General features: G+C 41.2%; 1 protein-coding gene across 3 annotated transcripts in view; it reads right to left on the reverse strand.

The window, feature by feature from the left end:
- Nucleotides 1–7,565: 7,565 nt before the first annotated feature.
- The window catches only part of LOC121969814, a 32,585-nt gene continuing 24,770 nt past the window's right edge, over nt 7,566–15,380 (reverse strand). For all 3 annotated transcript variants that reach the window (XM_042520081.1, XM_042520104.1, XM_042520075.1), the window contains exon 6: nt 7,566–7,619. In XM_042520081.1, the coding sequence (XP_042376015.1) occupies nt 7,587–7,619 (33 nt within the window). In that variant the 3' untranslated portion in view covers nt 7,566–7,586. The remainder of the gene's footprint in view (nt 7,620–15,380) is intronic.

The following is a 15,380-nucleotide window of genomic DNA, read 5'->3' on the forward strand; positions in this document are numbered from 1 at the left end:
ATTGAGGACATGTAGGCAGTTCTTTATGCTTCGGCAGTTAGACAACCTAATGTATGCTATGCACGAGATCAGAAATATGTTTTGCCAAGGGCATAGTTAGCAGATATCAAAGTAACCCTAGACAAGGACATTGGACTGCAGTAAAGCATATATTAAAGTACCTTAGAGGCGCTAGAGATTATATGCTAGCTTACAAAGCAGTTAATTTGGTCCCTGTGGGTTACACGGATTTTGACTTCCAATCGGATAGGGACAATAATAAGTCGACATCGGGGTTTTGTGTTTACTTTAGGAGGAAAAGTCATAACTATGGAAGAGTGATAAGCATAGGTGTTTTTTCTGGACTCCACCATAGAAGCTGAGTATATGGCAAGCCTCTGAGGTAACCATAAAAGCTGAATGACTTAATTACCTCAAGATAGACTTAGATATGATTTCTAGTTTGTCCAAAAATTATTACAATTTATTGTAATAATAATGGTGTAGTAACAAACTCGAAGAAACCATGAGTCTATAAGGCAAGTAAACACAATAGAGCGCAAATACTACCCAATACAAGAAATTGTATAACGAGGAGAAGTTGTTGCCGCCTAGATTGCATCAGATGATAACCTAAGGTCCTTAAGGCAAGAGCTTTTTGAAAGGCATGGGAATCAGATGTATGGCAGCAGATATGACAGCTTAGTCTTTTAGTATAAGTGGGAGATTGTTAGAGTGTATACTAAAAGCGTAGCTTTTGGTATAAACATTTATCTAGAAATAAGAATCACATTGGTCAAATGTCTACATTTGTGATAAATATAGTTGTTCAATTAATTTATATTGTAGATAATATGGTGTGTGGTGTCACACACAGAAGATCATGTTATCAGTACCTTATAAATTATAAACAGTAGCTCACGACCATGATGGAAAGGAACAAACCATTGGAAGGTCGTAGTGTAATTAGGTGTTAGTTTATCTTAACTATATAATTACATTAGTACACTAAGAGTGTATTGAGTAGGACCATTAGAGGTCGTTTCTTTTATACCGACTTTATAAAGGGACAAAGACCTCAGTTATTATGGAAGTGTGTGCTCTTAATCCTAATATAATAACAAGCACATATATTTGATATTTATTTCTTTAATTTATCAATGGGTGAGATTTAGTTCGATGAATCAATAAGCCCGATAAGTTGGGAAATGATATCACTTATAGTGTGTGTTGTTGATTATAGAAGGAAACTGTGTCCTAGTAATCTAGGTTGAGAATGTCCCCAAGAGGAGCTCATAAGGATTGTCATGTTAAACTCTGCAGGTGGACTTAGTCCGACATGACGATGAAGTTGAGTGGTACTACTCTTGGAGCTAGATATTAATTAAGTGAGTTGTCAGTAACTTACTTAATTAGTGGACATTTGTTATCTTAAATACAGGGAGACTAACACACTCATAATAAGAAGGAGCCCAAAATGTAATTTGGGATTGGTGCGGTAGTTCAATAATAGTTCTTTAGTGGAATGAATTATTATTGATGAAATTAAGTTGTGTGTTCGGGGCGAACACGGGATGCTTAATTTCATCGGGAGACCAAAACCAATTCCTCCTCTCGGTCCCTATCGTAGCCTCTTGTATATAGAGATTTATACCCACCACATACTCACCTTCTTACCCCTCCCATGGGGTCGGCCAAGCTAGCTTGGAACCCAAGCTAGGGCCAAGATCAAGTGGATGAGTCATGTAGGTGGCCGGCCAAAGCTTGGGTCCCTAGGTGGTCGGCCACTAAAATATTAAAAAGGATTTTTTATTAAAATTATTTCTTATGTGGATATCATGGTTTTAAAAGAGAGTTTAAAAAAATTAAAAATTTCCTTTTATAGCTTTCTACAAAAGATTAAGAGAAGAGATTAATCTCTTTCCTTATTTGTAGATTAAAATGATGGTTTTAATTTTTGGTAAAAACTTTCCTTATTTGTAAATCATCTACATGTTTAAAAGAGAGTTTAAAATTTGAAATCTTTCCTTATTTGTTGATTAAAAGGTGGATTTTAAATTTTAAGAAAATTTTCCTTTTTAATCATGTTCATGATTTAAAAGAGAGTTTAAAATTAAATATTCTCTTTTATAAGTTTCTACAAAATATTAAGAAAAGATTTGATATCTTTCCTTATTTGTAGATTAAAAGAGATTTTAATTTATAGAGATAACTTTCTTTTTATCCACATGTTTAAAAGAAAGATTTTAATTTATTAAATTTCCTTTTTATAAACCAATCATGAAGGGATAAAAATTATTGAGAATTTTTTATAAATTTCCGGAAGCAAATAAGGAAGTTTTAATTGGTGTTTAAAATTTTATTTGCTTGGAGATTTCTTGGTGTGGCCGGCCATTATAAAATTGAGAAAGAAAATTATTTTTAATTAAATAAATTTTCCTTTTCAATGGAAAAAGAATTAAGGAAGTTTTTATTCAAATTTCCTTATTTGCCAAGATCAAGGATTATAAAAGAGCGGGTAGAGGAGGCTTCAAAGCGAACAACTCTATTATTTTTCCTCTCTCTTTTTCTTCCTTGGTGTGGCCGGTCATCCTCTCCTCCTTTCTTCTCTTTGATGGCCGAACCTCATCCTTCTTGTGGAGACTCATATGGTGGCTGGATCAAGGTTAGAGAAGAAGAAGAAGAAGGAGAGAAAGAAAGCTTTGTTTCTAGCATCCCTTGGAGCATGGTGGTGGTGGCCGAACCTCTTCATCCTAGAAGATGTTTTGATGGCCGAAACTTGCAAGGAAGAAGAAGGTGCTTGGTGGTTCTCATCTCGGAAGATCGTTGCCCACACAACGTTCGAGGTTAGAAGAGGAATACGATAGAAGATCAAGAGGTCTTTCTAAAAGGTATAACTAGTATTTTTCCTTTCCGCATCATACTAGTTATTTTTGGAAATAATACCAAATACAAGAGGCATACGATTTTAGTGTTTCGAATTTGTTTTCGATATAGTGTTCTTTTGTTTTTCTTTTCCTTGTGATTTGATTGTTTTTTTTTCGGTTGACCTAAAGTTATTTTAGGAAATTAAATATTAGCTTTCCATAAAAGGTTTTGTCTAGTCGGTGGTGGTTGCTCCCATATCGAAGAAGGCCATGTGCCTCGCCACGTCAGTACTGGGAACCAATTATGGAAATTAATATTTAATAGAATTAATAACTTAAGGTGATTTGGATCGAACGTGTTAAGTTCCGCAGGAGATCCAAGTCTAAACCTAAAAGAACAAATAGATTAAGTTTTGGATCAAACGTGTTAAGTTCCGCAGGCGATCCAAAATTTAATTTAAAAGAACACATGGTAGCTAGGAAAAGGTTCAGACCTTTGTATAAAATTTTTGTACAGTGGAACCTCTAGGTTTTCCGAGTAGCAACCAACAGAAGTATCATACTCAGATCATTTAATTAGGCCTTTAATTAAATGATTCTCCCACTAAATTCTAAAGCTTGATAGGAGCAAATCACTACTAGCTCTAAACCCAAAAGCAAAGACATTCAAGTGGGACAAGATCCACATTATACCTCATCTTGAGTTAGCTTTGGCTAATCGCCCAAGACTTGTATAAATTAGGTATGCAACGTATACGAATAGGACAAGATCCATATTATACCTTATCTTTAGTTAGCTTTGGCTAATCGCCCAAGACTTAGTACAACTTAGGTAGACAACGTTTACCAATTACATCCTATGTAACTTTTGTATCTTTAGGTGGATAAAACTATTTGTTCGTTTTCCCATCTTATGAAACACATACTATTACTCATCTTGAGTTAGCGTTGGCTAATCGCCCAAAACTAGTATAATATGATTTACATCTTATGGGATATACCTCTAAGTTCTCAATTTAGTTAAGTCACATCCAAATCCCAATAGTCGGGCATCACAATTGTCCAGTGGCACTCTACCAAGATAAAATGAGTCACTTTGCTTTGGCAAACCTGACTACAAATGATCGAGGTAGTAGTGAGCACCAAACTTTGGTAGGCATATGTAAATGACCTAATTACGATAGCTACACATGCATCACATACATTCATGGCATATCATGGCATACATCAACATATATGCTAATTTAAATGTGACATGGTTATGGCCCCATCACTACGATCTTCTCAAGGGGGCAGCGCCCCTTGCGGGGGTCAAGGGGGTAGCGCCCCTTGTGGGGGTTTCAGGGGGCAGCGCCCCCGAAGTAAAATTTATTTTGCATGCTCATTTTATGAGTTGCTGCTTTACCGAGACCCTACTTCGCATAATACCAATCTTGTTGGTCACACACCAACTATGTTTTGTTCCCAACAAAACACCCCTGACCGAGACCTTGCTGGTCACACACCAACTATGCTTTGTTCCCAACAAAATACCCATTTCGGTCAAGGCTTAGGATTTGGCCGAGACACAAAATCTAGCCAAGACTCATAGTCTGGTCGAGATTCACTCTCTTGGTTGAAACCTTGTTTGGCCGACTCATAAATTTTTGCAAATCACAGTAAACCCTATCAAGTAATTTCTATATCATATATAAAAAATTCTAACTTAGCATAGCCCTTGGCAAGTGGCTCTGATACCGCTGTTGGGATCTAGCGCGCGAAAGACGCGGAAACGCAGCGAAAAAATGCTAGATCCTCTATCCAGCAGATCCATGTGAAGGGAAGAAACATGTTCTGAAGATAATCTATGCTAAGCTACATGCACTACAACAAAAACTGCAAACGACAACGGATATTATCCGTTGTCGTAGGGTCAAAAAATCGTTGTAACTGAGGGCGTTGTAAAATGTATTGCCCTACGACAACGATTTTCAATCCGTTGTCTTGTAGACATTCGACAATGATTTTTATCCGTTGTTGTTTATATGCTCAAAATTTATTTACGAAGGATACGACAACGTTTTAAACCGTTGTGATAGATAATTTCGATAACAGATATAAACCGTTGTCGTAGACTCTTTTTACAACAGATATAAACCATTGTGGTATATAATTTTAATATGTTTTACAATGGATAAAACCGTTGTCTTTTATCACTTTTCACAAAAAAAAAAAATCCATTGTGGTTACATACTTTTTACAACGTTTCTGATCGTTGTCTTTAATGTTCATGTTGTAACATGATAATAACAAACAACCAATCTTTATTTAATATAAAAAAACCACCATTACAAAACTAAATATTTACTACATTCAATCCATGAAAATGTTATTGATCCTATCTGAGAAACTGACCGTGAAGGAGATCCGGGAGAAGGAGACCCACTGTAATGACGAAGAATAATGACGGTGAAACCTCGATCCGAGAACCCCAGAGCGGATCAGAAGAAAACCTTCAAGCTCCCTGCGCACAAGAGATCAATCAACACTATCGTCAGTGACCAAAGACCGGGGTGGGAATCCCTGGCTAGGCCCTCCGACGCTCAAGTTAGGGATCTCTCTCTTGACGCCGAGGAAAGAAGAAAGAAGATGAACGATAGCCCCAGAATTAGAGATGTGAACTTACCTCGCCAACGAAGAGGATTCCCCCTTTTATACCACTTCATATAATCTCCGTAGTCATGAAGTGGACCCCAGTTTGTTAGAGTTCGTTATGACCTCAGCTGCGTACTTGGGGAAGATAATTTTTAAGGAATCTCTTTTGTACCCCAGATGTACCTTCTTTGTCGTTTAGTGCCTGCAAGACAAGCTAAAAGCATATTTCCCGCCAGAATATATATTCTCTATCATGAATTATTTTATTCAATATATTCATGTATGATTCTTCTTCATGTGACTTCTATTTGTATCTCTGTTATGTTTAAAAAATAACATTTTGTTCAACATGTTTCTAAAGTATTCATTGAAGGAGCTATGCAGGTTCTTTGCTCGAAAGAACCCTCTTGACCGATATTGGTCTATCTTTGCTTCGGAGTATGTAACGGTCGTTATTGGCTTACCTTCATACGGTAAGCATGTATCGACCGATATTGGCCTATCTTCGTTCGGCAGGCATGTATCGACCGATATTGGTCTATCTTTACCTCGGAGTATGCATCGATCGTTATTAACTTACCTTCATATGGCAAGCATGTATCGATCGATATTGGCCTACCTTCGCTCGGCAAGCATGTATCGACCGATATTGGCCTACCTTCGGAGTATGTAACGGTCGTTATTGGTTTACCTTCATACGGTAAGCATGTATCGACCGATATTGGCCTATCTTCGTTCGGCAGGCATGTATCGACCGATATTGGTCTATCTTTGCCTCGGAGTGTGCATCGGTCGTTATTAACTTACCTTCATACGGCAAGCATTTATCGATCGATATTGGCCTACCTTCGCTCGGCAAGCATGTATCGACCGATATTGGTCTATCTATGCCTCGGAGTGTGCATCGGTCGTTATTAACTTACCTTCATACGGCAAGCATTTATCGATCGATATTGGCCTACCTTCGCTCGGCAAGCATGTATCGACCGATATTGGCTTACCTTCATTCGGCAGGCATGTATCGACCGATATTAGCTTACCTTCGTTCGGCAGGCATGTATCGTTCGATATTGGTCTATCTTTGCCTCGGAGTGTGCATCGGTCGTTATTGGCTTATCTTCATACGACAAGCATGTATCGATCGATATTGGCCTACCTTCGCTCGGCAAGCCTGTATCGACCGATATTGGCCTACCTTCGTTCGGCAGGCATGTATCGATCGATATTAGCTTACCTTCGTTCGGCAGGCATGTTTCGGCCGTCCTTGGCCTTCCTCCTTTGACTCTTTCTTCTTTTTCTTTCCTCCTCTGAAGACCCACAAAACCTAACTCATATCACTAGCCTTCCCTTCAAGTCTAGTCGAAGGAGGTGTAGACGACTAACTAGACAGAAGTATGATCTTATCTTTTCCTACCCGTGACTCTGCTCCAGATTTTGAAATGACCTCACAGATTTTGTGTACCACTATCTTAATAGATTAAGTGTGGTCATATTGTAAGCCTTTTTCTCCTTTAAATAGGGCTACAACCTTCTCTTTACCCACAACCTCTCTCAGTTCTTTTTCTTCCTTGCCACTTTTTGTTGCTAAGGCCATGGTCGTGGATCCTCCTTTTTGGAGGCAACTTTTGTTGGACAAGGTGAGATCTATATATGAGTTTAATGGGATTTTTGCTCTGGCTACTTCTGTCACGCCCCAGGTAGTCCCTGTCCGAAGAAATTTCGACAGCATCTCCCCTGTACGGGTGACAATATGAATCTCAGTATACATATATCTATACCTCGGCCACACTCGGCCGGAACAACACAATACAAATAAGAAACAAACCATGTAGTTTATATCAATATTCCACACAGCTCAACATATAATCAATCCACGCAGTTTAATAAGGAAGAACGATATAAAACCAATGAAGATATACATACACATCCTACTCCACTACAACGAAGAAAACAAATCCACGAAGTAGTGTGAAAATCTGCAGCGGAAAACAAAAGCAGCAAACCCAAATGTTCGACATAAAGTCCACAATACAAACCCACAATACAAGTATATAAGATGCAAAAGCAAAATATAATCCGACAAAGAAAATCCTCGTGATAATGGGGCTAGCGACTGGAATATCTCCCGACGGCCTCAACCTGAAAAATAGTAACAACGGGGTGAGTTCAAGAACTCAGCAGGTAAACCAATAGACATGTACAACAATATATATCCACCAGTAATAACCTAAGGTACAGTCTCCTAAACCATAGAATCAATAGTACAGTTCTCTAACCATACAACCTACGGTATAGTACACTAAACCATAGAGCCTACAGTACAGTTTTCTAACAGTACAACCTACGGTACAGTCTCCTAACAGTATAACAGATATGCATAGCTGAAATAAACTGTAATAACCAGCAATAGGCATAAAGTACAGTCTATAGCAAGAATAATAAGAAAATGCATAACTGAAATAAATCAGTACTCACTGCGAGGCTTGCGTCGTGGACATACATGTAGAAAAGATAGTCGAGCAAATAAGCATGTATCACAGATGTCAATCATATGCAGATCACCCAGTGCATCATCCAATATGCAACAATCACAATAAATGCAATATGTGCGTATGATGCAATATGACATGGTCACCCCCAGTCTGTCTCACACACAATGGTGAGACCGAGGGGGTAGGGACAACCGTGCACTCTGCCATCACCGCTCCTGAAGAGTGACCGAGTGGACGGGATGCTGTCGGAGTACACCTATCCTCCTACCTCAAACATAGTGAGGCGATGCTCTCAACCTCGACGCGATGACGACGGGAGGGATCCATCGCTACCAGCTGCATACACTACCCATGGCGGACCGAGCACTCTGAGCTCTTGCCATACACACCCTCGTGTTGTGCCACTACCCATGCAGTGAAACCCATGTAGTCGACCGACGAGCTCAACAATAATGGAGTCGTCAATCGCCCAGCATGCAATCATGCAGGATGGTGCATGATGCTACAGTATGTCATACCTGAACATAGCCTCCTCCATATATGTGTGCCCAAAAGGTAAACGCATATATATATAACCATGATATAAACATCATAAATCCAAAGACATCACATATAACAATGATATAAGCATCATGAATCCAAGAGCATGTATCACACATGAACAGCAACTAATCCAGTAGAGTAGAGCACTATAGATATGCATCTCTATGAACATATACACATGGCAAGCAATAAAAATATCCAATCCTAAAGTAAAGCAACTACCAGATGAAGCATGTGATAGGTATCAACTAGCTAAGACCAAGAGGGAGAATAATCTACTATCTACCACTAGTAAGTATATATAAGCTACACATATCATAAGACATTATCAAAAGATAAGTCAGAGGGTACCCGCCTCAAATAGAAGGTACAATCCAAATCCGAAGTCGAGACGCCCGTCTCGAATCAGAGTCCTGTGTCAAACAAATAGTTTTATTTAACTAAATCAAATGAATAGCTAAATAAAATCCCCAAAACTAAATTAGGACAAAACCCTAATTCATACAATCTCAACCTACCTAATTAAATCTAACGGTCAATTAGGATTAGTTACCTAATCCCTAATCACCAATAGATTAGTAATCTAAACTTAGATTAAATCTAATAGTTAATTAGGGTTAATCGTCTTAACCCTAATTATTCTATTAGATTAATCTAAGTAATTAAATCTAATCACAATCAACATAACCCTAATTCAATTCTAGAATAATTTACCTACAACATGAAACAATTACCCTACACATACCTCAAACTCCGTCACTGTTGATTGCTAGATCAAGTGATTCTGGTTAGGGAAAGCTGCCGGAATACCACCTCAATGATCACAATTCTAGCCTCACAGCAATAAAACCTCACTGCTAATGTCCTTCCCACTGATCGGAGGAAGATAACATGTCAGGTAATCAAGAAATCAATCACCACAGAATAGAACAAAACCTCACCTCTTAAAATTCTTTCCCTCTGTTCGGATTAGGCCAACATCTCGGGTGATCAAGGAAAAGAGGAAGTCGATCACACCATATCTCAGCAATCAACAGAACTCGATCATTATCTCCAAGATTGCAGCTAGGGCACATCCGGTATCTGGCGACAGTCGAGTACAACCGGCATCTATGAAACCGCGAAGAAGAAGGGAAGAAAGATCAGAAGAGGATGTCGCAAGATCTAGGTGAAGCTATCTCCTCACCTCTGTGCTCCGAGACCCGATCTGCGCCGACGATCGGGTGGTGGCAGTGAGGCGAAGTTGTGAAAAGTCTCGATGTGATGTCGATCGGAATGCTCCGGCTCCTCGATCGATCTCCGGCAAACTTCGGGTGTTTACAGCCCGGAGGAGAAGGGTCGACCAGATCTGAGCTCAGAGGAAGACCTGAGAACAGGAGAGCAGGAGGATCCGCCTCCTTGTTCGACCTCTGGCAAGGTTCCGGCGACTTCCTCCGCAGGCGGTGAAGACGATTGCAAGCCCCGTCGGCGTCGAGTTGTTTGCGAGGAACAGAGAGAGGAAAGGGTCGGGAAGAGAGTCGGGGAAGGAGAGGAAATAGAATCGGGTTTGGTGTTTGGGAAATAAGAAAAGAAATGGAAAAGAATTTATAATTAAAAACATTTCCTCACCTAAACGGGTATCCCAAATAGGCTTTATCCGAACCCAAAATTGATCCCCTCAAAACCCTCCGTACGAGCTCCGAAAAATTCCCAGAAAATTTCTAAAAATTCCGGAAAAATATTATAAGGCTATTTCTGAAATAACCCTATTTATTTAAATTTTCCGAGATCTCACATCCTCCCCTACTAATAAAAATTTGGTCCCCAAATTTCGCTATAACCAACAGCAAACACTAGAATATAACCAAACGGTATAAATACTGAAAGGAACTCTAACCCACATACCTCAAGCAAAAAGATGAGGGTATCGAGCTCGGATCGTATCCTCGAGCTCCCATGTAGCCTCCTCGTCAGAATGATGCTGCCATCCGATTTTAACCAGTCGGACAGTCTTGTTCCGTAGCTGACGCTCCCTATGGTCCAGAATCCGCACCGGAACCTCCTCGTAAGTAACATCAGGCTGAATAGGAACAGATATATCTGACAGAACATGTGCCGGATCGGATACGTATCTCCTCAGCATAGATACATGGAATACATCGTGAATGCCGGCTAGAGATGGTGGTAGCGCCAGACGATAAGCTACTGCTCCAATCCTCTCCAAGATCTGGAATGGCCCAATATATCGGGGAGCTAGCTTACCTCGGAGACCAAATCTCTTCACCCCTTTCGTGGGTGAAACTCTAAGAAATACATGATCACCAATGGAGAACTCCAAGGGTCTCCGTCTCTGATCAGCATAACTCTTCTGACGGTCCTGGGCCTCTGACATCCTCCGTCTGATAGTGTCCAAGCCTGCTGCAGACTCTGCCAGAGTCGGGACGTGAACCGTGGGTCTCTATCTGATATGATGCTCAAAGGAACACCATGTAATCTAATAATCTCACGATAGTATAACTCTGCTAATCGATCCAGAGAATCAGTCTTCCGGATCGCTATGAAATGTGCGAATTTGGTTAATCGGTCAACGATTACCCAAATCGCATCATGACCTCGTCGAGTCCTAGGCAATCCAACCACAAAATCCATAGTAATATGCTCCCACTTCTACTCTGGAATAGGGATCCTCTGAAGTAAACCAGTAGGTCTCTGGTGCTCAGCCTTCACCTGCTGACAGACAAGACATCTAGCTACAAAGTCTACGATGTCTTCCTTCATGCCGTTCCACCAATAGGAACGCCTCAAATCATGATACATACGAGTCCCACCTGGGTGGATAGCGAATCTAGAACGATGAGCCTCCTGAAGTAACTCCTCCTTGACCGGGTGAGACTAAGGTACACATAATCTACCTCGGCAATAAACAATACCCTCGTCATCTCGTGTAAACTCGGTCTGCTGTCCGGAAGCTATATGGCTGCTAATGAACTGTAAATGCTGATCTCCGGCCTGGGCCTCTCGTATCCTCATCCTGATCGACGACTGAGCAACCATGGTAACAAGAATACCCTGCTCTGTCCGTCTCTGCTCCTCAGGGCCCAACTCGGAGAATCCCTGAATCAAGTCCGTGACTAAAACTCGGTGACAAGCTAAAGTCCCTCTGGACTTCCTGCTCAGTGCATCAGCAACCACATTAGCTTTACCCGGATGGTAGCTAATAGTACAATCATAATCCTTCAGGAACTCCATCCATCTCCTCTGTCGGAGATTGAGTTCCTTCTGTGTAAAAATATATTTGAGACTCTTATGATCAGTAAGAATCTCAAAAGTAATACCATAAAGATGATGTCGCCAAATCTTCAAAGCAAAGATAATAGCGGCTAGCTCTAAATCATGTACTGGGTAGTTCTTCTCATGCTCCTTCAACTGACGAGAAGCATAGGAGACTACCCTACCGTGCTGCATCAAAACAGCGCCCAAACCCTGAAGAGATGCGTCTGTGTAAAGTACGAATCCGTCATCACCAGAAGGTAAAACCAAGACTGGTGCTGATACTAATCTCTGCTTAAGCTCCTAGAAGCTGGTCTCACAAGCCTCTGACCATGTGAACTTCACGCCTTTCTTGGTCAGACGTGTCAACGGCATAGCAATACTGGAGAAACCCTCAACGAATCATCGGTAATATCCAGCCAGTCCTAAGAAACTGCGGATCTCCTAGACTGACTTCGGTTGCTCCCAGCTAGTGATAGCCTCGATCTTCTGAGGATCTACTGATATACCTCGGCTTGACACCCCGTGTCCCAGAAACCAACTGAAGATAGCCAAAATGCGCACTTGCTGAATTTCGCATACAGATGATGTCGTCGCAGAATCTCCAAGACTATACGAAGATGCTACGCGTGCTCCTCCTCAGAACGCGAGTAGATCAATATATCATCGATAAGCACAATAACAAACTGAGGTACTCCAGAAAGATACGGTTCATCAAATCCATAAATACTGCTGGAGCATTGGTAAGCCCAAATGATATTACCAAAACTCGTAATGTCCGTATCTGGTGCGAAATGTTATCTTCTGAATATCAGGATCTCTAACTCTCAGCTGATGATATCCAGACCGCAGATCAATCTTAGAATACACTGATGTATCTCTGAGTTGATTAAATAAATCCTCAATCCGGGGCAAGAGGTACTTATTTCTGATAGTCACTGCATTCAGCTGCCTATAATCGATGCACAACCTTAGAGTACCATCCTTCTTCTTGACGAATAGTACGGGAAAATCCTAAGGCGGAATACCGTGGGGTTCTCCACAAGGACACCTGAATGCTCCTGCCCGTGCATGCCATATGCAACTGCTACAGGGGGAGCTGTCCTCTACTGACGATGCGAAGATTGGGCTTCCGGCCCACCTCGCTGAGTCCCAGACTGACCAAACTGTCCTCCCGAAACAGAAACCCCGAAAGCTACATGCTGAGCCTTCAGCGAATAGTCACGACTCACGTGCCCAGGCAGTTTACAATAATAGCAAACTGACTGTCCCAGAGTATATGCAGAGACGATGTGATCTCGAGACCCGCATCGGGTGCAGTGAGAGTCACCGGTGGACTGTTTCCGGTTCTGCTGAGAAGATCGGGAACGTCCTGATGCAGAGCGTCCTGACTTCTGGGGTCGGCCAGATGCCCCAGAAGTACCCTGACCCATTTGAGTGCGGCTACTCTGCTGCTGTCCCGTAGTCTGTGGCTGCTGGCTCTGTCCGGAAGTCCGATCAGTCCGATCAGTCCGATCAGTCCGCATCCTCTTCTTGTCCGCTTCACTCTCTGATGAGCAGACTCAATCATAAGAGCTCTATCCAGTGTCTCGGTGTATGATGAAGTACTAAAACCAGAAATCTTCAGCTGAAGATGGTCGTCCAGTCCCTGGACAAACTGAAGCATACGAGATCTGTCATCGGCAACTAACTCAGGACAGAATCTGGCCAGCCGATTAAATTCAGCATTATATTCCATCAACGAGCGGATTATTCTGTTGAAGACTCAGAAAATCCTGCCGTCGTGTCATCTGATACGCCCGAGGAAAATACTGATTCTCGAATGCCTCCCTAAATATCATCCAGGTAATATTCTGCTCGCCTATAATCGAGCACTGTGTGTCCCACCATATCCCTGCCTCATCTCGTACCTCAAGTACGCAGTAGTAGGCACGACTGGAGTGGGTGCCAAGTATACTAAAGGGGATACCACTAGTAGTACAATCGAGGTATGTACCTCTGAAATCGGAACCGTCGGGGTCTTATAATCCGACGTGTACTATAATATCCTGACGAGTCTGTCCCTGACGGACAATCTCGATCCTAGCAGATCTCTCTGGAGACTCTGTCTCTAGAGAATCGATCGCCCTCATACATGTGCGACCACGTTTAAGTACTAGAACACGTATCATATATGTAAAAAAATGTTATCCAGATATCACTACAGGTATGAAAACTATAAAATTACCTGATTTACCTATTTACCGTCTGGAGATGTCCTGTCGCTGCTTAGCCCCAAATAGAACCAATAAAACCTCGTCAAAATACTTCGAAATTCCGAAACGAGAAAATCGACAGAAATCCGCAAAATCCGAACATATCCAGATAATCACGTAAAACTCGTAAGAACATACCGGTATCGCAAACGATGCTCTGATACCAAATAAATTGGTATCAGATAAACCTCGAAAATCCAAAACGAAGAGCAAGTATCGTGTACCTTGCTCTGATACCAAATAAATTGGTATCAGATAAACCTCGAAAATCCAAAACGAAGAGCAAGTATCGTGTACCTTGCTCGAAAATCCAGATACACTAACCAACTCCAGGACACAAAAATCTGAAATCGGAGCCAAGCTCTGATACCAAATAAATTGGTATCAGATAAGCCTCACAAATCACAAACACGGAAGCAAGTGTACCTGCTCTGATACCAAATAAATTGTCACGCCCCAAGTAGTCCCTGTCCGAAGAAATTTCGGCAACATCTCCCCTGTACGGGTGACAATATGAATCTCAGTATACATATATCTATACCTCGGCCACACTCGGCCGGAACAATACAATACAAATAAGAAACAAACCACGCAGTTTATATCAATATTCCACACAGCTCAACATATAATCGATCCATGCAGTTTAATAAGGAAGAACGATATAAAACCAACGAAGTAGTGTGAAAATCTGCAGCGGAAAACAAAAGCAGCAAACCCAAAGGTTCGACATAAAGTCCACAATACAAATCCACAATACAAGTATATAAGATGCAAAAGCAAAATATAATCCGACAAAGAAAATCCTCGCGATAATGGAGCTAGCGAATGGAATATCTCCGACGGCCTCAACCCGAAAAATAGTAACAACGGGTGAGTTCAAGAACTCGGCAGGGTAAACCAATAGACATGCAAATATATATCCACGAATAACCTAAGGTACTCCTAAACCATATAATCAATAGTACGGTTCTAACCATCAACCTACGGTATAGTACACTAAACCATAGAGCCTACGATGCTTTTCTAAAGACAACCTACGATCCTCTAACGATTATATGATATGCATAGCTGAAATAAGCTAATAACCAATAGGCATAAAGTACGATCTATAGCAAGAATAATAAGAAAATGCATAACTGAAATAAAGCAGTACTCACCGCGAGGCTTGGGCAACCGATGTGGACATACGAGAAAAAGATAGTCGAGCAAATAAGCATGTATCTGTTGCAATCATATGCAGTCACCCAAGTGCATCATCCAATATGCAACAATCACAATAAATGCAATATGTGCATATGATGCAATATGACACGGTCACTCAGCAGTCTCACACACAATGGTGAGGCCAGGTGGGTAGGGTG

This window comes from Zingiber officinale, chromosome 1B, assembly GCF_018446385.1.
Source record: "Zingiber officinale cultivar Zhangliang chromosome 1B, Zo_v1.1, whole genome shotgun sequence".
Classification (NCBI taxonomy): Eukaryota; Viridiplantae; Streptophyta; class Magnoliopsida; order Zingiberales; family Zingiberaceae; genus Zingiber; species Zingiber officinale.